General features: G+C 46.3%; 1 protein-coding gene and 1 long non-coding RNA gene across 2 annotated transcripts; both read left to right on the top strand.

The window, feature by feature from the left end:
• Positions 1-1919, top strand: LOC106725768. Its single transcript, XM_014538060.1, has 2 exons — positions 1-664; positions 712-1919. The coding sequence occupies exons 1-2, from the start codon at positions 2-4 to the stop codon at positions 841-843; spliced, it is 795 nt and encodes a 264-aa protein (XP_014393546.1). The 5' UTR covers position 1; the 3' UTR covers positions 844-1919.
• A 279-nt stretch (positions 1920-2198) lies between these two features.
• LOC102257690 lies at positions 2199-23071 on the top strand. The gene is made up of 3 exons (XR_001361719.1): positions 2199-2422; positions 3205-3260; positions 20991-23071. It is a non-coding gene; the product is annotated as an uncharacterized LOC102257690 (long non-coding RNA).
• The last annotated feature ends 937 nt before the right edge of the window (positions 23072-24008 follow it).

Raw genomic sequence — 24008 nt, 5'->3', positions numbered from 1 at the left:
AATGTCTGTGGAGAAAGGGGTTCCGTTTGGATTTCCGCTCTGGGACCCGAGGGAGCAGCGGAGAACGCCGCACTGGGAGGCGAGGGGGCGCGGCAAGGCCCGCGTCCTGGGCAGCAAAGGCCAGGCCCCGGCCCGCGTGTGTTTCTTACCGGAGCTGGGAAACAGAGGGTCACCGGTGCGAGAAAAAATGTGGGTCCCCTGGTACGGGCTCATCGTGATTGGGAAGAAAATGGAGCTTCTGGGTAGAAACAAGCAAAAGCCTAGGAAGCCGGAGCCTGAGACGAAGTTCCCGGGACTGGAAGACGAGGAAACGGTCCGGAAAGCGAGGTCGGGCCTGAGTCAGGAAAGGAACGTGCGGCTCCTGCACCTGGTCGCCAGCGTGTTACACTCTTCAGCGGGTTTTGTAAAGGAGAGCCCGAAGGAAGCGTGGGCGAAGCCAGAAGTCAGCCGCAAAACCAGGGTTGACGTTGGGAGCGCGGGGACTCCCACGGGGTCGAGGAGGCCGTCTGGGCTGAAAGAGGCGCCGAGGTTTCCCGGGGTGAGGACCAGCAGAGAGGACATGAGATCCCGAGGGTACAAACCAGGGCGGAATGAGGAGAGGTTGAGCATCAGTGGAGGGAAGCTGAGGTTGAACGAAGAGAAGAGGCGATCCAGAGGGGAGAAGATGGGGACTGGTGGGGAGGATGTGAAGGGTTCAGGAATGGGGAGCACAAGCGAAGACAAAACGGAGAGAGTGGTCGTGAAAGAGATACTGGCGCTGAGATAGAAATTCCTTTTCAACGGGTGGAAGGCGAGGAGCCTGAGGACGGGGTGGAAGTTGAGGAGGATGTCTTGGTGGAGTGAATGATATTATGGATGAATCTGTTCCTATGGAAAAGAAAGAGGCTATAGAGGAAGTTACAGGTGAATGAGGCAGATGAAGGATTGGAGCTAAAGAAGGGAAGAGAAGCAGTTAGAGGAAGTATTGCAAGTCAGTGAGGAGAAATTGTTGACCCTGAAAGAGTAAATATGAGAGAGGGAAGGAGGCATCTAAGCCTAAGACAGCGAGAATGAAGAGCTCCCGGAGTTGAAGGCAGAGAGACCAAGGCCAAAGGAAACAAAGAAGAGTGGTGAAGGAGATGGGAACATTTTGAGGAGAAAGAAAATATTTGAAAATGTGTTAATACGTAAAGAAAAATTGGATATTAGTTTCTTGGAGAAGAGCTGTAAACCAAGGAGCTTGTAGAGAAATATCTGAGAAATGGATTTAGGATGGGCTATAAGGATTTGGTTTGCATAGTAAGAATGCAGTGAGAAAAACGAAAAACTACAGCACGATAAAGGATAAATAATGAACATTATTGGAGGAACATAAATGAACGTTATGGAGGAAGATACAGGCCAGAGCAAGCAAAGAAAATTTCTGAATGAGGATCCTAAAGATGGACGAGGGACTCTACAGAGACAAAAGCAAGAAAAGAGAGAGATAAGAAAATAAACAAATGAAGAAAAAAAAGTAAGAAGCCAAATCTCATAATAGTGATTATGTGTGATTAAAGTCATTTCGTTCACTGTTTCTGTGCCCTCCTCTCCCATGTAGCCAATTTTATAATGTAATGGAACAGGCCTCTCACAGGGCCTGTATATCTGGACCAAGCCCATTCTCATTGGTCTTCCCTGTCATTATTCCCCACTATCCTATAATTTCCAAGTTGTTGCTGTTTATAAACGCAGTTTTGAATAATTGCTGGGCTCCACTATTTTAATCACTTCACCATGATCGCCATTTCCACAGGTTTCCCTCACCTCCACATCAAATTTGAATTGCTCATATTGATTTGAAGTTGTCTCAATTATTTGTATTGTTTCATTTTTGATTTTTAATTATTCACATAATCACATGGACTTTTCCCCTTGTGTTTGTGTCCTTTGGTACTTTTTTAAAAAACCTATTTTTTTTATTGATATCAGAGAGGAAGGGAGAGGGAAAGGAAGATAGAAACATCAATGATGAGAGATAACCATTGATCAGCTGCCTCCTGCACACCCCACACTGGGAATCAAATCTGCACCGTAACTCAGGCATGTGCCCTGACCAGGAATTGAACCATGACTTCCTGGTTCATAGGTCGAGGCTCAACCACTGAGCCATGCTGGCCGGGCCTTTGGGACCTTTTTAAATGTCTTGCCCTGACCAGTTTGGCTCTCCCTTCCTCTCTGTAAAAAATCAATAAAATATACTGAAAAATAAAATAAAAAATAAATCTCTTCCACATGCTACCCACTGTCTACTCTCATTCCAGGGAAGAGAGAAGACTCCCTGAGTGCCCACTGTCAAGACATCAATGTCAAGATTTAGGCTCTTACATCCTGTTGTCTCTTGGATAGGACAACAATCATGGATAGTTCGGATGAAAGGAATACGTAACCCATTTTTCTCCAGGTATTTTTAAAAGTCTGTAAAATATCTAAGGAGTAGAAACTTCATATAACATAAACACAAGTATCATAATACAAATTTATAATAGCCTCATGTTTTTTAATTGTTAAGTTTCCTACATGCCCTTTACTAATTTTCCCCAGTCTCCAAAAGATATGTAAACCCCATGCAATATTTTCATTTATGTGGTCAAACCTAACAGATAATGTATCAATTCAGTTTTGTCCACTGGAATTTTCTTTTTTGGAGTCCTTCATCCTTTGGGTTTAATGTAGGGTAGTTGTGTCCTAGGCTTGCTCCATAGCTGCTTTCCTGGGCTTCTTAAGGCTTCTCTTGTGGGGAGACCGGTAGGGAGGAGGAAGAAGGTATAGCGGGGATAAATGGTGGTGGAAAAACAAAACAAAATGAAATTTAAAAATAATTTAAAAAATCACCCTTGCCAGTTTGGCTCAGTGGTTGGAGCATTGGCCTGCAGACTGAAGCGTCCCCGGTTAGATTCAGGCCAAGGGCTTATACCTTGGTTGCAGGCTCCTACCGGGTCTGGGCTCATGCGGGAGGCAACCAATCGATGTGTTTCTCTCACATCGATATTTCTCTCTGTCTTTCCCTCTCTCTAAAAAAAAAAATAAATGGAAAAATATCCTCAGGTGAGGATTAAAAAATAGTAATAAAAAGTAAAAATAATAATAAAAATAAAAGTAAGCTATAAAAAAAATTCTCTCTGTTCTGTGTTGAATCTCCTACTGCCTGGATCTTAAACCTTCTTCCTCTTTCTTGTTTTACAGGATCATTTTGGTCAACCACCTCATCTAATAGCTTCCAGAGAAAGTGACCATAGGAGGTAAACTTTGTGACACCTTATCTGTCTGAAAATGTTGATTCTTCGCTCATAGTTTATTGATAGTTTAGCTGGGTATGGGATTCTAGGTTAGAAATACTTTTCCCTTGGAATTTTCTCTTTCTCTGTAGCACTCATCACTCTCTGACTCAGGGTTTTCCTCCTGTAGTTTATTATCTATCTCTTCTTCACTAGAATGTAAGCTCCATGAGGGAATCAGTGTGTGTCTGCTGGGTTACCTGGTTTAGTCGCTGTCAAACAAACATATAGTAGGCACTCAGATATATTTGTGGTATGAAACAATCCATCAGATTCAGTGATTTTACCTGGCTCAATACTATTAAACACCTATTGAGGAATTGCTGTAATAATTTACACTGTTCTTAGATTATCTCAAACTTTTTGAAGCCTCAAATGCCTAAAAAGTCTCTATTCCAGCCCTAGCTGGTTTGGCTCAATGGATAGAGCGTTAGCCTGCAGACCAAAGGGTCCCAAGTTCGATTCCAGTCAAGGGCATGTACCTCAGTTGCAGGCCAGAGCCCTGGTCAGGGCTCTTGCAGGAGGCAACCAAAGCCAACCAACTTGATATTTCTCTTTGTTTTTCCCCTTTCTTTCACTCTCTCTAAAAATCAATGGAAATATATCCTCGGGTGAGGATTAAAAAAAAAGTCTCTATTCCATACCTGAGGTTTGTGTAGGTACAGAATTTTCCCTCAGCAGTTTGAAGGCATGCCCCTTTGTTTTGTCCCTTCAAGCATGGCCATTGAGAGTCCAGATCTATTTTTATGCTTAAGCTATTGTACATGACCAGGAGTTCTGTGTATGTGGCCTGTTTTCTTCTACTTGTCTCCATATTTCTGTTCATTTATTTATTTTATTTATTTTAAATATGTTTTTATTGATTTCATAGAGGAAGGGAGAGAGAGAGAAATATCAATGATGAGAGAGAATCATTGATGGGCTGCCTCCTGCATGCCCCCTATTGGGGATCGAGCCTGCAACCAGGCATGTGCCCTGACTGGGAATCAAACCCTGACCTTTTGGTTCATAGGTCGATGCTCAACCACTGAGCCACCACAGCCTGGCTGCTTATTTACTGATGAGAAGTTTATAGCTTGTGCTTTCTTCCATTCTCAAGGAACTCTAATCCCATAGTTGGACAATAAAGTAGAGATATTGGGTATGGGCAGAGTTGGAAAGATAAGCTACAGAAGGCTCAACTCTCAGAGTAGGAGCTTTTTGACAAATGATGATAGCTAACATTTACTGAATTTATAATAATCAGAATAATTTCACAGGCATTATGCTAAGCACTGTACATGTTCTCTATCATGTAAGCTGTCCAACAACTCTGAGGTAGGAACTCTTACTCTGTCAACTGTCCCAACTAGAAACTGCAAGGGCCAGGCTTGAGCCCAGGCAGCCTGACCCCAGAGCCACACGCTGCTAGATGACCACCTCGATTTTATAACCTGCCAAAGCCAGGGCTCTGAGCCTACCCGGGGGGCAGGGAATGAGGCTGTGCAACAACCCTCCCATTCATTCAGTGAATGCTTGTTGAATGAGTGCTTCAGTGGCAAGTTTTTAGGACCATAAATGCCAAAAAACAATGATGTTTATTTTTTCCCCAGATCTCTGCCTTCCCGAGATCATCCACTCCTAGCCTCCTCTGGTGGGGTCCTCTGAGCACCGAGAACTTGTTGCCTCTCTTAGAAGAGGCCTGCACTTGCATGAGGCCAAGATGGACACTTTTCTGTTGTGTGGGTGTCAGATTACACTGCACAGTATATACATTATGAACCAAACAATCAGACTTTTTCTTTGGCTGCATTACATTTTCTCTTGGGATAACAGATGCATTTCACTGAAGCTGCAGAAAGAAAAAGTGAAGATCAAGAACCTGTGGGAAATGGCAGCCACCTTATAGGTATAGATATTTTCCCTCACCTCGGTAGCTAGTACTTTATCATATCCCTTTTGACTAGAATTAACCAAAATGCACACAGTTCAGAGAATTGAGGGCTCCTGAGTGATTTTTTAACATTTTTTAAAATATATTTTTATTGATTTTTATAGAGAGGAAGGGAGAGAGATAGAGAGTTAGAAACATCGATGAGAGAGAAACATAGATCAGCTGCCTCCTGTACACTCCCCACTGGGGATGTGCCCACAACCAAGGTACATGCCCTTGACCAGAATCGAACCTGGGACCCTTGAGTCCGCAGGCCGATGCTCTATCCACTGAGCCAAACCGGTCAGGGCCTGAGTGATTTTTTAACATATTTTTATTATCCTATTTTTTCTTTGCACATTCTCCCAAATCCCTGTTTCTTGCAACAGGATGTGTTTAAAGTGACATTATTGTTTGGTTTTATTAAAATGTCCTCTTAGTCTGTCCCAGTCATTCATTCAGCAAATACTGAACATGCACTATGTGCCAGTTGGGAAGGCAGCCAAAGTGTAGGGCTAGGCCTTGCCCTTGGCCTCCTTTCTCATGTTGAGACAGATGTCTCAACAAGTAGATCACCATGCATTGTGAGATGGGTTAGCAGGGAGCTATGTACCAGGTATGGTGGGAACCACAGAGAAGGGAAGGCCCGACCCCAGGGGGGCTAGTCAGGGAGGTGATCAGAGAAGGCTTTGTGGTGGAGATAACCATTTTAGGCTGGACTTAAAAGGGTGAGAAGGTAACAATGGATGAGAAAAGGACACATAAACATTCTAAGCAGAAAGAATAGTGTTGCCAAGGTACAGTGACCAGAACCTGCATGGCTCATTCAGGAAAAGGTAAAGAGGGTATTCTAGAGACTGGTAGGATGTGAGCTTGGGCAGAGCCTAGGGACAGCCTTGATACAGGATTAAGGAAGTTAGCCTTTGTTCTGTAGGTACAGGGAGAATGACAGCATTTATGTAAAGCATCAGATCTTTGCTTTACATAAAGTTCCAAGCCGAGAGATCTAAATCAACTGGGTACAGCGTGGGAGTGGGTCAGAGGGGGTCACTGAGTGGTGCTCAGTAAATCAGGAGGTGCAATTATTAGCTCATAATGAATAGGGTAGAGAGGATGAGGCTATGAACTAAGGCAGACAAATGGAAATGAAGAGAAGATAGATTGGATTGTGTTTTAGATGTCCTATTTAGCAGGATTTCCTGACTGTGAATGGATGGTGAGGAGGGAGGCACCAAGCTTAGAGATAATAGTAGTTGCTCTATATCTTCAACCTTACTCTGCAGTTAGGCGCTTTGCACGCAGTATATCATCTAATCCCACAATAGCCTTATGGGAGGGGTTGTATTATTATCCAAATTTTATAGATGAGGAAGTTGGAGCCCAGAGTGGTCAATCAAAGTGACAAGGCAGGTATGTTGTGATGGTAGTCAGGATATGAACCCAAGGGAATCAGCACCCTTAGCCGCTACTAGCTTCTGCAGCTGACTGGATTTCAGTGCCAAGTGATGGGGAGGTGAAGTGACCACCCTGAGAAGCAGTTAACGAATAGCAGATTCAGGCCTGGATCCCTCTGGAAGCACCTACTACTTCCCAGAGTTCACACACAGGCTGCCTGGGTACCATCAGACTACAGATGTGTTGTGTTTGGTCCATAGAGTTGTTTTTTTCCCTTTTTCTTTCTTTTTTAGAGAGAAAGGAAGGAAGGAGGAGGGGGGGGGATAGAGAGAGAGAGAAATTGATCAGCTGCCTCCTGCATGCCCCCTACTGGGGATTGAGCCTGCAACCTAGGCATGTGCCCTGATCAGGAATCAAACCAGTGACCTTTTGGTACATAAGACGATAGATACTCAACTAACTGAGCCAAACCAGTAAGGGTTTTTTTTCCTTTTTAAATTACAATTGATATTCAATATTATTTCATACTAGAGGCCCGATGCATGAAATTCGTGCAAGAGTAGGCCTTCCTTCCCCCGGCTGCCGGCCTTGGCTTCCCTCTGGCACCTGGGACCCAGGCTTCCCTCTGGCCGGCCGCCGGCAGGCCCCTGGGCCCTGGGCTTCCCTCACAGCCCCAGCTTCATCCTGAAGGTTGTCCGAAAGGACGTCTGGTCTGTGACAAGCTGGTCCAGTTGATGCCAAGATGTGCTTGTGCATTTAATCTTGTGTCAAGCCCAGGCCTCTACTGATGGCTAAAAGAGGTGTTTTTTTAAAGCATATTTTTATTGAGTTCAGAGAGGTAGGGAGAGGGAGAGAGAGATAGAAACATCAATGATGAGAGAGAATCATTGATCGGCTGCCTCCTGCATGCCCCCCTTCCCCATTGGGGATCGAGCCCACAACCCGGACATGTGCCTTTGGCTGGAATCAAACCTGGGACCATTCAGTCCGCAGGCCAACACTCTATCCACTGCCAAACCAGCTAGGGCTAAATACTCTTTTTGAGCTTAGGGAATGCAGTATAAGATAAAAACAGTGTGTTTTGTTTTGTTTGTCTTTTTCTAAATGCTGTGGGAATTGAGAAAAACTACATACCTACCCATGCTTGAGTGCCCACAGGGAGCAGGCTTATGTGCGGTAGTGCAGGACAAAGGTGAATGTCTTAGTTCCTGAAACCAGCACTGATTAAAATGAACTATCAGTCTTATCATGGAAAATGGCAAAAGTAGTGGCAGCTGTACAAATTATGCTGTGATGCTTTTCTGTTTAACTTGTTTTGTAATAAGTCATTGGCTTGAATTTTGAGCTGTGTACTTTGGGTGTATTATAAGGAAGCTTTTAGGGAAAATACGTGTGCATGTGTGTGTGTGTACTATAGCTTATATAGCTTGAAATTTTCTGCAGAAATTTCGTTTCAGAACATTTTTTTAAAAGTTGTGATTTAGCCCTAACCGGTTTGGCTCAGTGGATAAAGCGTCGGCCTGCGGACTGAAGGGTCCCAGATTCGATTCCGGTCAAGGGCATGTACCTTGGTTGCGGGCACATCCCCAGTGGGGAGTGTGCAGGAGGCAGCTGATTGATGTTTCTCTCTCATTGATGTTTCTAACTCTCTATCCCTCTCCCTTCCTCTGTGTAAAAAATCAATAAAATATATTTTAAAAATAAATTTAAAAAAAGTTTTGTGATTTGTCAAATGTTGAAAACCTGTTTCTGTACCATTAAGTTAAAATGTGAAGCACAGTATGGGAAATAGGTATTTGTTCATATTAAATATTTTGTTACACTTAACATGTAACAGTCCCCCATGAGTGGCAGTAGTGGTCAGGTTGGCTAAATAACGGAATTTATGCTTGTGTAAATTTGTTTGAAATTTATAAATTGCATTTAGAGACACAGGTTCCAACAGGTGTAAGAGATAGAGATGATGCCCTGGCCAGTGTGGCTTAGTTGGTTGTAGTGTCATCCTGTACACTGAAAGGTCGTGGGTTCAGTTCCTTGTCAGGACACATACCTAGGTTGTGAGAGGCAACCAATCGATGTTTCTCTCCCACATCAATGTTTCCCTCTCTCTCTTTCCCTTACCCTCTCTCTAAAAAATTAATAAAAAACAACAACACATATCCTCAGGTGAGGATAAGGAAGGAAGGAAGGAAGGAAGGAAGGAAGGAAGGAAGGAAGGAAGGAAAGGAGGGAGGGAGGGTGAGTGGGCTTCAGGATTTTGACTCCTACTCTGGGTTCTTGTGTGACAACAGTTTCCCATCATGCCTGGCCCCTGATTTAGGAGCTGGAGGAAAGTGGTGGCTGCTGCTGGGCACAAATTTCTTAGAAGCCACTGGGCACTATTATGGGATGGCCACTCGTCTCAGAAGTTCGCTGTCCACCTTGCAAGAGTGTTCATCCTGTCAGATCACACTGACCCAACTCTCAAGAGGCCAGCCCTGCCAGCTTTTTCCTGGGAGTTAGAAATAATTGTATAAGGTTCGCATTGCAGAGCCATTGCTACGTAGAATACATGGGCTTGCGAGGCCGCGCTCTGCTGCTGCTTGGACTCTGACCCTTGCCCAGCACATTCTCCTTCCTCCTCCTCCTCAGAGACGCCCCACCCCCGATGTGCATGCCTAGGGTGGGACCGGACGTGTGTCGTGGCCGGTTCTGTTCGTGTCTGTATTGCTCAGAATCCGCTGTTTCTTATTGATACATAGACAAATGCCTAATACTACGTGATCAAAACCGTGCTGAGAGCCAGGGACACAACAGTCAGGTGCCCTGCCCTGAGGACAAGAGGAGCGTGCAGGGACTGATTTGTGAACAAGGTACACTTCGTTACAGTACATTAACAACTGGTATTTTATCTCAGTCACACTGTAATTTTATTTTTGTGGTGTGGCCCAAGAAGATCCAGCCAAGTTCGTGGTAAAATTCTACTTATTCACTTAACAGATATTTAGTAAGCACCTGCTATTTGCCAGGCACTATTCCAGATGTCAGGATTTTAACAGAAAACAAACCGACAAATTTCCCTGATCTCTTAAAGTTTATGCTATTGTGGAAGGAGACAGAAAAGTGAGGACGATATGTAATGTGAGCTAAGAATTTTGAAGGAAAGGCAAGCAGGGCGAGGAAGAGGGTATGGCGGTGTGCGTGCCCTTTTAAGTGGGGGAGTTGGGGAGGGCCTTTCTGATGAGGTGACAAAGCAGGGCCCACAAGGAGGTGAGGGAGAGGCAGTTGTTTGGAGGAAGTCCTTTCCAGGCAGGAAGGCAGCAGGGACAGAGCCCGAGTGGCAGGTGTGCCTGGCCTGTTGGAGGAATAGGAAGTCACTAAATGAACATCTGCGCTCCTCATTCTCCTTGTCGGCAAGTCCATGTTGGGAGGAGCAAATGAAATCATTTATGTGGAAATATTTATGTAAACCATCAAGCATGGTAAAAAGTTGACTTCATCACGTATTTGTAGAGTGTCTAAATCATCACGGATCATAATGATTATATTACAATTCTCTCCTTTCATTTTTTTTATGATCGAGGTGAAATTCACAAAACATATAATTAACCATTTTAAAGTGTACAATCCAGTGGCATGCCCTAACCGGTTTGGCTCAGTGGATAAAGCGTCGGCCTGCGGACTGAAGGGTCCCAGATTCGATTCCGGTCAAGGGCATGTACCTTGGTTGCGGGCACATCCCCAGTGGGGAGTGTGCAGGAGGCAGCTGATTGATGTTTCTCTCTCATTGATGTTTCTAACTCTCTATCCCTCTCCCTTCCTCTGTGTAAAAAATCAATAAAATATATTTTAAAAATAAATTTAAAAAAAGTTTTGTGATTTATCAAATGTTGAAAACCTGTTTCTGTACCATTAAGTTAAAATGTGAAGCACAGTATGGGAAATAGGTATTTGTTCATATTAAATATTTTGTTACACTTAACATGTAACAGTCCCCCATGAGTGGCAGTAGTGGTCAGGTTGGCTAAATAACGGAATTTATGCTTGTGTAAATTTGTTTGAAATTTATAAATTGCATTTAGAGACACAGGTTCCAACAGGTGTAAGAGATAGAGATGATGCCCTGGCCAGTGTGGCTTAGTTGGTTGTAGTGTCATCCTGTACACTGAAAGGTCGTGGGTTCAGTTCCTTGTCAGGACACATACCTAGGTTGTGAGAGGCAACCAATCGATGTTTCTCTCCCACATCAATGTTTCCCTCTCTCTCTTTCCCTTACCCTCTCTCTAAAAAATTAATAAAAAACAACAACACATATCCTCAGGTGAGGATAAGGAAGGAAGGAAGGAAGGAAGGAAAGGAAGGAAGGAAGGAAGGAAGGAAGGAAGGAAGGAAGGAAGGAAGGAAGGAAGGAAAGGAGGGAGGGAGGGTGAGTGGGCTTCAGGATTTTGACTCCTACTCTGGGTTCTTGTGTGACAACAGTTTCCCATCATGCCTGGCCCCTGATTTAGGAGCTGGAGGAAAGTGGTGGCTGCTGCTGGGCACAAATTTCTTAGAAGCCACTGGGCACTATTATGGGATGGCCACTCGTCTCAGAAGTTCGCTGTCCACCTTGCAAGAGTGTTCATCCTGTCAGATCACACTGACCCAACTCTCAAGAGGCCAGCCCTGCCAGCTTTTTCCTGGGAGTTAGAAATAATTGTATAAGGTTCGCATTGCAGAGCCATTGCTACGTAGAATACATGGGCTTGCGAGGCCGCGCTCTGCTGCTGCTTGGACTCTGACCCTTGCCCAGCACATTCTCCTTCCTCCTCCTCCTCAGAGACGCCCCACCCCCGATGTGCATGCCTAGGGTGGGACCGGACGTGTGTCGTGGCCGGTTCTGTTCGTGTCTGTATTGCTCAGAATCCACTGTTTCTTATTGATACATAGACAAATGCCTAATACTACGTGATCAAAACCGTGCTGAGAGCCAGGGACACAACAGTCAGGTGCCCTGCCCTGAGGACAAGAGGAGCGTGCAGGGACTGATTTGTGAACAAGGTACACTTCGTTACAGTACATTAACAACTGGTATTTTATCTCAGTCACACTGTAATTTTATTTTTGTGGTGTGGCCCAAGAAGATCCAGCCAAGTTCGTGGTAAAATTCTACTTATTCACTTAACAGATATTTAGTAAGCACCTGCTATTTGCCAGGCACTATTCCAGATGTCAGGATTTTAACAGAAAACAAACCGACAAATTTCCCTGATCTCTTAAAGTTTATGCTATTGTGGAAGGAGACAGAAAAGTGAGGACGATATGTAATGTGAGCTAAGAATTTTGAAGGAAAGGCAAGCAGGGCGAGGAAGAGGGTATGGCGGTGTGCGTGCCCTTTTAAGTGGGGGAGTTGGGGAGGGCCTTTCTGATGAGGTGACAAAGCAGGGCCCACAAGGAGGTGAGGGAGAGGCAGTTGTTTGGAGGAAGTCCTTTCCAGGCAGGAAGGCAGCAGGGACAGAGCCCGAGTGGCAGGTGTGCCTGGCCTGTTGGAGGAATAGGAAGTCACTAAATGAACATCTGCGCTCCTCATTCTCCTTGTCGGCAAGTCCATGTTGGGAGGAGCAAATGAAATCATTTATGTGGAAATATTTATGTAAACCATCAAGCATGGTAAAAAGTTGACTTCATCACGTATTTGTAGAGTGTCTAAATCATCACGGATCATAATGATTATATTACAATTCTCTCCTTTCATTTTTTTTATGATCGAGGTGAAATTCACAAAACATATAATTAACCATTTTAAAGTGTACAATCCAGTGGCATTTAGTGCATTCACACTGTTGTGCAACCACCACCTCTGTCTAGTTTCCAAACTTTTCATCACCCGGTCCTTTTATTTTTAATATTAGTTTGTGTTGCTGCTCTTGAGAAAGGGTTCCCCGCCATATCTGACTTTGCCCTTTCTGTTTCTGGCTGGCCTTCCCCAGTTCCTATGATTCATCCATGTGCTTATTCAACAGATAATTATCAAGCATTTACTGTGCAATAGGCACCAGGTTGGGTAGGTACTGGGAATAAAATGCTGACAGAGGACATACTAGTACAGGTCCCCACATAATCTAGTGAGGGATTTAGCCACTGAATATATCATTGCCAGAAAATTGATTTAAATTATGATAAATGCTTATAGAAAAAATGCTTTGAAAATTGTGTGTAAAGCTAATAGAAGTGGAGAAGCCACTAGCTTTTAAAGCTCAGAATAACATGATTACATATTTTTTATAATTTGCTCGTAGTTCAGAGACACTGGAGAGAAAGACACGCAGGAAAGTGACCTGGATTATGTGAAGGCAGGAGGTAGGAAGGCAGGCAAAGTTATTTCATTCATTTCCTCCTGATGACAACCCTTTGAGGTACGCAAGGACAGATGTTCTTACCGTCCCTCCCATGTTACAGATGTGGACACTGAGACTTAGAAGGCCGTGCCTTGCCTGAGATCACCTGGTGGGGCTTATCACTAATATTTCACTTTAGCCCTCTGTCTGGTAAAGCTGAAAAGCATTGTGTCCAACAGGGGGCAGTGGCACACCTGTTTGGAAGACTCGCACATGTGTACCTCAGGGTTTGTCTGCAGCCACCCAGCCCACAAGGTGAACTCCCAGCTTTCCAGGAGAGGGCACTGCGAGGCTGGCCTCAGAGTCACCTCACAGGACCTCTTGGGTCCTGCCTCCTCCCTCCCCCCTCCCATCCGACAGAGACTCATGACCCAGCAAGCTCTCAGCTCCCTTGGGCCTCTTCTCCGTATTGGGTGATTGTTTCTTAATCACGCTGTGGAGCAACAAATCAGGGCTGGTAGCCCAAGTCAGCTCAAGCGATGAGCTGGTGATCACCAAAACATAGGTGCGGCCCAGGGCGGGGAGCTACAAAAGCTGCTAGCGTGAGCCTCGCGCTCGCGGCCACCTGGTGCCGCAGCTGTGGCCGTGCGGCACGTCGGTCATGTAGGCGCAATTGTCAGGCTTCTCTAGGCAGGATGACCTGGCAGCGTTTCCACCCCACCCACAGCTAGTTTCGCTTTCCTAATGTCGTTAAAAAGTGCCTTCTAACTGAAGTAGGGTGGTTGAACAGGTTCTAACATTTTACTTAATTTTTTTAAAAATTGATTTCAGGCAGGAAGGGAGAGTGAGAGAGGGAGATGGAAACATCAATGATGAGAAAGAATCATTGATTGGCTGCCTTCTGCACGCCCCCCATTGATTGAACCCCCCGCAACCCAGGCATGTGCCCTTGACTGGAATCGAACCTAGCCCCTTCAGTCCATAGGCTGACACTCTATCCACTGAGCCAAACCAGCTAGGACAGTGGTCAGCAAACTGCGGCTTGGCAAACCGACTTCTGCACATGGGTCACGAAGTTTCAATCGCACTGTACATGCGCGCCCGCACGTGGTATTTTGTGGAAGAGCCACACTCAAGGGGCCAAAGAGCCGCATGTGGCTCGCGAGCCGCAGTTTGCCGACCACGGAGCTAGGACTTACTTAATTTTTTTATGTGATCAGTTGTTGAAGATTTCTTCCTTCTAGTGAGTCGCTTTCGTTTCCTCTCAGGGTGAGGCCCAGAACTGGCCTCTTTGGCATTTGTCCAAAGTCCAGGTTCTAATAGCTCTTAGACTGTGGTTTAATTTTAACCAGAAACTCTTCTTTTGGAATAATTACTTTTTAATCTGAAAAGAGCCAGTTTGATCAGAGCAATAACACCTCCTGCCTGAATCAGTAGACAAAGTTATGTCTATTGCTGACATATCCTTTTTATTTATTTATTTAAATATATTTTTATTGATTTCAGAGTGGAAGGGAGAGGGAGAGAGAAATAGAAACATCAATGATGAGAGAGAATCATGTTTGGCTGCCTCCTGCACAATCGGGGATCGTCGAGCCTGCAATTTAGGCATGTGCCCTGACTGGGAATTGAACTGTGACCTCCTGGTTCATAGGTCGATGCTCAACCACTGAGCCACCTCGGCTGGGTATGACATATCCTTTTTAAAAGGGGAGGCTGATTTGGTGGGAAAACTGAAAATTGTGGATAGGTCCATTTGGAGGCCTGTTTGAACATCTGCTTTAATCAGTGTAATAAACTCCAGGCATCTGGGGAGAGAATTGATGGACATGACAGAGAGTCCCCTGAGGCAGCCACGTGGCATCAGTTTCTGAGACAATCTCAACTCCTTTGCCAGCCCACACCTGGCACCACGTCTCAGTTCTGAAAGTGTGGCCATGGACAGGCCTGTCAGCAACGACAGGCATTATCGCCTTGGGACTGACCTTCCCAGGCAGGGAAGCAGAGCTGGTTCCCAGAGCTCCCTGCGTTGGTCAACATTTCCCATTTCCTCGTCTTCCCTTACAATGCAAGTCCTTTGGGAATGAGTACTTGTATTTGTAGGACCTTAAGGAATTTCTGATGCAGTCAGACAGAAATTGGTTTTTACCTTTTTTTTTCAGTTTAGGTGGCAATGGAAACCAATTCTAGGGGGGAAAAATGATTTATGCCAGCCCCAGATGAGGCAAACGAATTTGGGAAGACTTCCTCATTTTACAGAAATAGTCTTCACTTTGTCGGAGATTCATCCTTGGGCTTATTTAAATATGAAGCTTGCCCTGGCCAGTTTGGTTCAGTGGTTGGAGTGTCGGCCTGCAGACTGACAGGTCCCAGATTTGATTCCAGTCAAGGGCACGTATCTGGATTGCAGGCTCGATCCCCAGCCCCAGTTGGGGTGCATGCAGGAAGCAACCAATCTATGTGTCTCTCTCGCATCCATGTTTCTCTCTTTCTCCCCACTCTCCCTTCCTCCCTTCCACTCTATCTGAAAGCAGTGGGAAAATATCCTTGGGTGAGGATTAATAAATAAATAAATAAATAAATAAGAAGCTCTCCTAGAGCACTTAAGTAGGAGAGAGGACAGAAAAACTGGAAGCTAACTGTTGAAAGCTGTCACCAGTGGGAGATGAGTCTTACATGAAAATAAAGGCTCTGATTACCGGTGAGTCAGTAAGGGCTGAGGCTTCCATGTAGGAAAACCTGGCCTGGTGCAGCCTTTTCTAAGGGCAGGTGCATAAAGGCAGGTGCAGTCCTGCTGGCCTGATTAGCCCCCACAAAAGCCCCTGAAGGCACAGACTCCTCACTGTCACAGCTCCTTGTTCAAAACACTCACTGAGTGTCAGATCAACATGTTCACCGGTTAGGTTTGATGTGTGTAAGGAGAACGGTCCATCCGCTCACGACCTAACCTGGCATCGAATCAGAACCTGTTTCTTCTCCCTCCTCTTGCCTCTGGAAGAGGATGGAGGAAGAGAAAGCGAAAGTTTCCCATGCCCAGAGGAAAACCGATGCTACAGAGATGCATTCTTTTTTAAGAGAGCAAACCGACCTAATCTGGGAGTTTGATCACCACTGAGAATGTGTTTCTGTTTCATCATTTAGTTTCTTGCTCCGTCTTCCAGCTCAGACCTGTGCAGCAACGTGGCAGGCAGCGCCTTCGTTTCTCAGGCCTTTCCTTGCCCTCGGGGCACTGTTCCTCTTTCAGACCTGGGCTGCTCCATCCAGGGACGCCCCTGCTCCCTGCACCCTCCCTCTGTACCTGCCAAAGGCAGCAGCATTGGGGAGACACTCTCAGGGTGATGCCAGGCTTTCTGAAGGGCACTGTCACCTCCTAGGAAGGACTTGTACTTGGTGGTGTCTCTGAGGATCCCTGGGACATAACCAGTTGGGCACGGATTCAGTTGGGAGGGAGGGAGCACAGACTGTTGATGCCTATCTAAAGCAGCCTGGAGAAGGGCGGGTCTGTGTCTCCAACTGGTTTGGGGGTGGGACAGTGGCACTGGGAACTTTTGCACCAGGAATTCTTTAGATGTTGTAATGGTTTCCCCAAGATCCCTTTATCTTAAAGTTTTCGCCGTCAACCAGCATACACAGGATTAGGATTTATCTTTTGTCCTGGTTGTGTCATCAGAAGCCCAGGACAACCCATGAGAATGACAAATCGGAGAGTCAAGCTCACATGGGAGGCTCAGGCTATTTGGGGCAGATGCCAGAGGCGTGGGCTATCCGGGGGTGGCTGCAGATGAAAGACTCAGTGAGTGTTTTGGGGTTTGAGGAGAACACTGCTATGTTATTGTCAGTGAGAAATTCCCTCAAAATAGTCCCTTCTTGGAGAGAAAGGAATGGAACCAAGGGCTTACATCAGAGTATATGTAGTTGCCCTGGTTAGAAGGTTGTCTGTCTGTTTAATTAATAGATAGACCATGGTGTGGGACAGCAAGGTCACGCATAGCCCTGAACGTGAGCAAGGCTAGCGTAGGGCTCTGGAAAAGTGGCGACAAAGTGTTCAACTGCAGGCTTGCTCTGTCTTGGTCTCCAGGCTGGCCTGGATCAGAAAGAGAATAAAATATTGGGGTGACACCCCAAATATTAGTTCTAAAGGACAAACAGACTGGAAAGGGAGAGCGAGCGCCTTCAGATCCAGCCAGAGTGGCCCAGCCCTACATGAATGATGTCACCCATGTGTGCCTCACAGCAGCCCCTGCGGCTGTTTGGGATTTGTTGTCATCTGTGAGACAACACTGCTGACTGCGTGGCTTCCTGCGTTGGACTTATCCTGTCAGCAAGACACTGTTTACATTATTAGTTTGCCAAATTATGCTAAATGTACAATATCTTTTAAGTTCAATTAAGTTAATGTTGAGAAATACTGTAATAGAAAAGGCTAGAACAGCACTACAGCAAACAGTGATTACTGAGATTAGAGTGCTTTGAACTTGAGCACGAGAGAACCTTGTGAATTTGTAGGAATTAACCGGGACAGGTACCCATCCATCTCTTAGAAGAAGCATGCAGGTTCCTAAAGGGAGTAAGCGGTATTTCAGGGAGCAACTAAGGAGGAAAGGAAAGAGATCAAACATCAGAAGACATCTTTGAATACCAGAAGTTGTAATCTCCCTCTATAAAACACTGGGGGCTGAATTGTTTGGGTCAGTTACCTGGGCAGAAGGGTAAACTGAGGAAGAATTGCATGGAGCGGCCTCTGGAAGAAGTGTTCAGGGATGAGGGTCCAGTGGCAGCCTCTTTGATTTCAGAAGTGAAATAGTTGAATCCCAGACTCTGTGAGATGTGAAGAGTCACTCCAAATTTATAAGCTCATTAAACTCGTATTTTTGACTGTCTACACGTATGGCTTTAGGGAAAACATGCTTCTAGCCACGCCTTCTCAAACCACTTAGCTATTTTGTCTTCTAATTTCTCTAGTGAGTGTCTCTGTTATTTACAAAGTTTGGGTAAGTCAGGGCAGGGGGATTTGCATCTTGGTATCCTTTCAAGAGGGGTCAGATTCAGCCTTGAATTCAGTCTGAACACACACATACAAAATCACCCATCTGTCTGATTTGCTATGGCCATGGGGCCTGGGTCAGGGTTTTTGAGTCTGTGCTTCTTTTGTTATTGTTAATCCTCACCCAAGGATTTTCCATTGATTTTTAGAGAGAGTGGAAGGGAGGGGGAGAGACACAGAGAGAGAGAGAGAAACATTGATTGGTTGCCTTCCACCCATGCCCAACCAGGGCGGGGGATCAAGCCTACAACCAAGGTATGTGCTCTTTTTTTTTTTCTTTTTTTAAATATATTTGTATTGATTTCAGAGAGGAAGGGAGAGGGAGAGAGAGCGAAACATCAGTGATGAGAGAGAATCATGGATCGGCTGCCTCCTGCACATCCCCTACTGGGGATTGAGCCCACAACCCAGGCACGTGCCCTGGTCTGGAATCAAACCTGGGACCCTTCAGTCCGTAGGCCGATGCTCTATCCACTGAGCCAAACCAGCTAGGGTGGGTTTATGCTTCTTTATTGACTTTCTGGCTAGTTCACCTAAAGGCTCCTCCTCCCCATTGTTTTTTTGTTTTTGTTTTTTTTTTAAATTAAAACCAGAAGACTTCTGCCCATTCCTTTCTTCCCTTCCTTAGATGTTGGTAAGATCAAGATCATGGTCATACAGTACTTTGTTGTTGTTGTTGTTGTTTTTCGGGCGCCAGGACCAATGATCACCAGCTGCCCAAGTTCCAAAAAATCATGCTTCTGAAATCTCTCGATGTCGATTCCACATGTAGAGCAATCAAGCTGCTCTACCTGTGCCCCTCATGACAGAAGCCCTTTTTTATGGTGTACAGTGCTTTGAATGACTTCAGGAAGAATGCAACCTGACTGGCCATTCCCCTGGGGCAGTTCACAAAGCCCCAGGCCAGGGCTTCCATCATCTACCGTGGGGAGGCGGCCCAAGAGGACAGAGATGATGTTGTTCCTGACCTTGGCATCCACACTCTTATCTCCAGAAGTAGGATAAGCGGTAGTTCAGCCACTTGAGTCTCCTCACGCAAGCCCTCTGTCATCTCCAGCGTGACTTGTCGGGCTGAAACTATGCAGGTCCAGGAACTAATAAGAGGTAGAATGAAGATTTCTTCCTCTGATGCATGTTTACAAGATGTTTTCAAAGATGAGGCTGCAGGGAAGCGGTGACCTCTGCTCCCTGGTGTGTCAGGCGTCAGAATTCTGACCGGAGGGCAGATGGAAGCTCCACCTTCCCGGAGACCTCTTGCTCGGGACAGCCAGTTCCATGCCAGGGATCAGGGAGCATCAGGTGACCAGGAGCCCGTAACCTAGATATTGTTGTGCTAAGTAGGCTGGTGCAGTGGGCAGCAGCTGTTGAAGGACAGCTGTGGCTTGGGCAGGCGGCCTTTTGCACACAGCTCTTCCTGGCTAATGGCTCTTCACTAAGCCTGTGCTATTGGGGGCTGTCAGACTTCACCCTGACGCACCAGGCCTTGTGGGTGGGAAAGGAGTTGGATTTTGGGTGGAAGGATGTTAGGTCTCTGTGCCCAGAGGAGGAACCACTGTGTCCATAAGGATTAGTCACCCACAGGAGAACCTCAAGGACAGAGACATGTTCTAGAGCAGAGGTTCTCAACCTGTGGGTCGCGACCCCTTTGGGGGTCGAACGACCCTTTCACAGGGGTCGCCTAAGACCATCGGAAAACACATATATAATTACATATTGTTTTTGTGATTAATCACTATACTTTAATTATGTTCAATTTGTAACAATGAAATTGGGGGTCACCACAACATGAGGAACTGTATTCAAGGATCGCGGCATTAGGAAGGTTGAGAACCACTGATCTAGAGGCAATGTAGAGGGAGGGGTTTGCAGAAGGAGACTCCGGAGTGAGCCCAGAGCCTGGTGGGAGCCCATTAAATCCTTGTTGAGTGAGGAAAGGGAGGGATTGGGAAGGTGGGCAGTGGCCGAGGAGCATGACAGGAGGAGGAGCTTAGTGATGCTAATTATTAGACTAACTACAAGGGACTGTAACATTCATATGGTTGCCCAAGGTGTTCTTAGTAGAAAAAATGTGCTCTTCTGCACTGGAGATTGACAAAGGCTTGGTAAGCAAGTGTTGAAAAGGAGACTCACAGCAAACCTTGCAGCTATGCATGGATAGTTTCTATGTTTCCATCACCAGAACTGGTCAGTTTGATGTCAGGTGACTCTTAGTGTTTGGGTGTGCGTGTTTGTCCTATGAGATTGCCTTGTGAGCAATTCTGACTTTTAAGAAAATGGTGGTGAAGTCAACCACCAACAATTCCAGGAGCCCAGGCTCCACCCAGGCCTTGCTCAGGGAAGATGAGGCCCTTCCTCCTGCCATTCCATGTGTGGCACTCCTGTCATCCTTCTACCCGGACACTTCCCCTTCCTCCGGGAGAGCTGGGCTAGGCCCTGGCGTGTGTGTGTGTGTGTGTGTGTGTGTGTGTGTGTGTGTGTACAGTGAGGGTGGGATTGAGGATAGAGTTGTCTCCTCTGTGATGATGGCCACTAGTCTGAAGGCTTTGAGCTGAGTCAGGGTGAAGCAAGAGTGACACCAAGTGCCAAAAACAGGAGTTTGCCGTGGCATCGGGTGTTTTCTCTCAAATTAGAGGAGAGGAGCGGAGAGAAAGGCTTTGTCTCGGCCCAGAGCATTCACCTCAATGAGGGAGTGACGAGCCTCCGAGGCCGCTTGGCATCCATGATCTGCTCTGTTCATTTGCATGAAGGGATTGGCTCTCTGGGACTCAGATGCAGAACTGGGCTTTGAGTCGATTTTTAAAAAATCAAGGTGAAATGTCTTCTTGTCCAGAACATGATGCAGAGACCCAGGTTGCTATTTCTCCCCCATGCTGGTCCTTCAGCTTCCCCCGGAGGAGGAGCCAGACCCAAGCAGGGCGACCCTCCTTGCTGGGGAGAGCTCTCAGGTTACCAAGGCAGGTAGTGAGTGGGTCACCTTTGTATGCAGAGAACAACCCCTTTTCCTTTGTTCAAAAAAACACTGACCCACTTCTCTGTGTTTGTTCTAGAGGCTGCTCCTGGCTCTAGGTCCCTCTGGCCAGAAATCCACCCCATTAAGCCCTGGGCGGGGACTAAGATTCCCGTTCCTGTGGAATCGCCCCCTGAGAGGGACTGGGCACTTTCGGGGGCAGAGAATTCGTGGGCTGCTTGGAGAGGGTCACCCTCCTGCAGGCTGGACCTACATTTACAGCAGGCCCCCAACCGTCTCCCCAGGGGAAGAATACGGCCAAGTTGGTATCTGCCTTCCGGCCAGTTCCTGTTCTCAGCTTGGAGCCTGCTTGGCTTCTTCCTTCATGGGAGATAAGGAAGGAATGTTTGTCCAGGTGTCACTGACTATCTCGGGCACAGGAGTGTCTTCAGGGCGTAGTGTCAGAACCGGTCCCCCTGATCTGGGTGTGCTGTAAACAGCAGGTTGATTCAAAGCTGAGAGGCGTTGGGAAACCCCTTGGGCAGGAGATTTCGAAATGAGATTCAGATTAGAAAAAACATAGTTGGGTGAGTTCTAAGGAACGAAGGAGACAGAAAAGGCTTCCATCTGGCACTTGGTGGGTAGCGGGGATAGATGATGAGCCTGGGAGGCCTGGAATGGGAGGAAGCAGCTGAGCTGAGCACTGCTCCCCTCCCCACTGCCCACAGGACAGGAGGCCCGCTGCCTGTCCACCAGGCGAAACCACACCCAGAGCGGAGCGGAGCGGAGCGCCCAGCTAGGGCATGTCAGCACCAGCTAGCAGCTCCATCAGAGGCTCTGCAGAGAGGGAGGGGCCTGGGCAAAGGAGCAGGGTTGGCAGGAGTATTAGGAGAAAAACTTAGTTACAAAAAGATTTTAAAAGACGTGTTGGATAATTGAGGAAGGGACTGGTGAGGAAACGAGGAATAAAGCTCTGAAAGCCAAAGCCTTGGTGGCCGGGCGCGAAGGGACAGCCCGGCACTGCTGACCAGAGCTGTTCCGCCTGCACCCTCATCACACAGGCCACTGTGCTCTAGCTCAGGACACCTGCATCGGCTGGCTCCCCGTGGTGGGTGCCTGTGACATGAGGAGCACAGAGGGGGATGCTGGCTGGATCTGGAACCAGCGAGGGGACACGAGGAGAAGGAGAGGGAGACTGAGGAACAAGGGGAGGAAGAAAAGGGAGTAAAGGGCAGGAAAGGTGGAGGAGGAAAAGAAGAGTGAAGATTATGCTTCTCATCTGAGGCGGGTGGCCTTGGAGTGGTGCAGTCAAGAATGAGTCTCCAACATGACCAATACTTAGAAAGCTTGTCACCTCGTCAATAAATCCTTCTCATGTAGTGGCATGAAGACAGTAGTGCTCTTTGGGGACGTTGGGGGCCATCCTGCGTGAAAACGGCGAGTGGCGCTGTAAGAAGCAGCCAACCAGTTATGAACAAGAGGGGCTCATATTCACGAGCGTGCCTGCCACCTCCGCCCAGAAGCCATGACTTCCCCCGTCTCGTGCAGAGTGGGGACCCATCGAACCAGAACCACCACCCAGCCTCTCCCCATCTCCTCAGATGGCAAGCTCTGGCATCCTTGGTCCACCCAACCCAGCCCCAAAACATTTTGCCAAAACATCAGTAAACAAGTATAGGTGAAGGGGGCCACAGACCTCTGCCTTTTGTACCATTTTCTCCTTCCCAGAGCTCAGCACATGACTAGCCAGGGGTTTCTCATTATAGGCTAAATATTGTTTCCTCAAAGAGTAGTCAGAAGGCCCCCAAACACCTTCCTCTGAACTCACAGTAGGTGTATTTTGTTTTTATTTTCTATACTATGGACCAGGAAATCCAAGACCTTGCCTGAACACAGGGGAAAATGTGTCCCTCCCTCCAGCACATCCAGAAATCTCTCAGCCAATGCAAACTTGGCCACAGCCGCTGGCCACCTTTCTTGCTAAGGTTGAATCAGAGATGAATGTTATTAACTACAACATCTAATGTTTGTTTGGGGCTTTATACCGCACGAAGCAAACAACTGTCATATTTAATTCCCACAGTAATTCTGCATTACTGTATTTCCCTTTATAGACATTGAGTTTCAGAGAAATAAAGCATCTTCCTCAGTGTCAACCGGTAGACCTAGGATTCACTCACATCCTCTGACTCCCAGTCCTCTGTGCCTTCTATGCAAGGTCATGGGCCCCCTGTCGATTTCAGAGTATCATCAGAATTGGGATTCCTGGGTCTCCTTCCTTATCCCATCTCTGCACCCCAAGTGGCCTTAGACCTCAGCCTTCCTCCCACCTATTCCCATCTCACCCCGACTTGTAAGATTAAGGGGGAGAAGAATTGCCTGGCCGGTGTGGCTCAGTAGTTGAGGGTCGACCTATGAACCAGGAGGTCACAGTTCGAGTCCCAGTCAGGGCACATGCCTGGGTGGCGGGCTTGATCCCCAGTGTGGGGTGTACAGGAGGCAGCTGATCAATGATTCTCTCTCATCATTGATGTTTCCATCTCTCCCTCTCGCTTCCTCTCTGAAATCAATAAAAATATATGTTTTTTAAAGAGGGAGAAGACTCCATTTCTCGGTGAAGACTGTACACATAATACACAGATTCTCACATTTATTCTGCCAAGGACTCTTTCAAAGTCACCAAGGTTTCTTTTCATTACAAAAGCAATGGGGGGGGGGGGGGTTATTGTGGGAAAAAAGTACAAAATATAGACAAAAAAACAGATGAAAATAAAAATCATAATTCTGCCATTGAGTAATAACTTAGTATTCTGAGCATTGTGGAATTTAGTCTTCTTTAACTTTTATGATGTACACATGGGCTTGTGTTTACAAACATGGAAAATGTGCCTACCCATAACAATGTTTGGGACCTGCTTTTGAACTTAATGTATTGTAAACATTTTCCTGTTAGTAAATATTTTTATTACAACATATTTAATGGCTACATAATATTTCCTTATTTTACTGGTATTCTAGAGTTAAACATTTTGATTTTTCCTATTTTTTCATTATTATAATGTTTTATGATAGATTTCTATATCTTATTTTAAGATATAGAATGAAGTTGAATTTTTTT

Source organism: Myotis brandtii, unplaced genomic scaffold, assembly GCF_000412655.1.
Source record: "Myotis brandtii unplaced genomic scaffold, ASM41265v1 scaffold187, whole genome shotgun sequence".
Lineage (NCBI taxonomy): Eukaryota > Metazoa > Chordata > Mammalia > Chiroptera > Vespertilionidae > Myotis > Myotis brandtii.
Note: the sequence above shows the minus strand (reverse complement) of the source record. Positions and strands in the feature narration are given on the sequence as shown.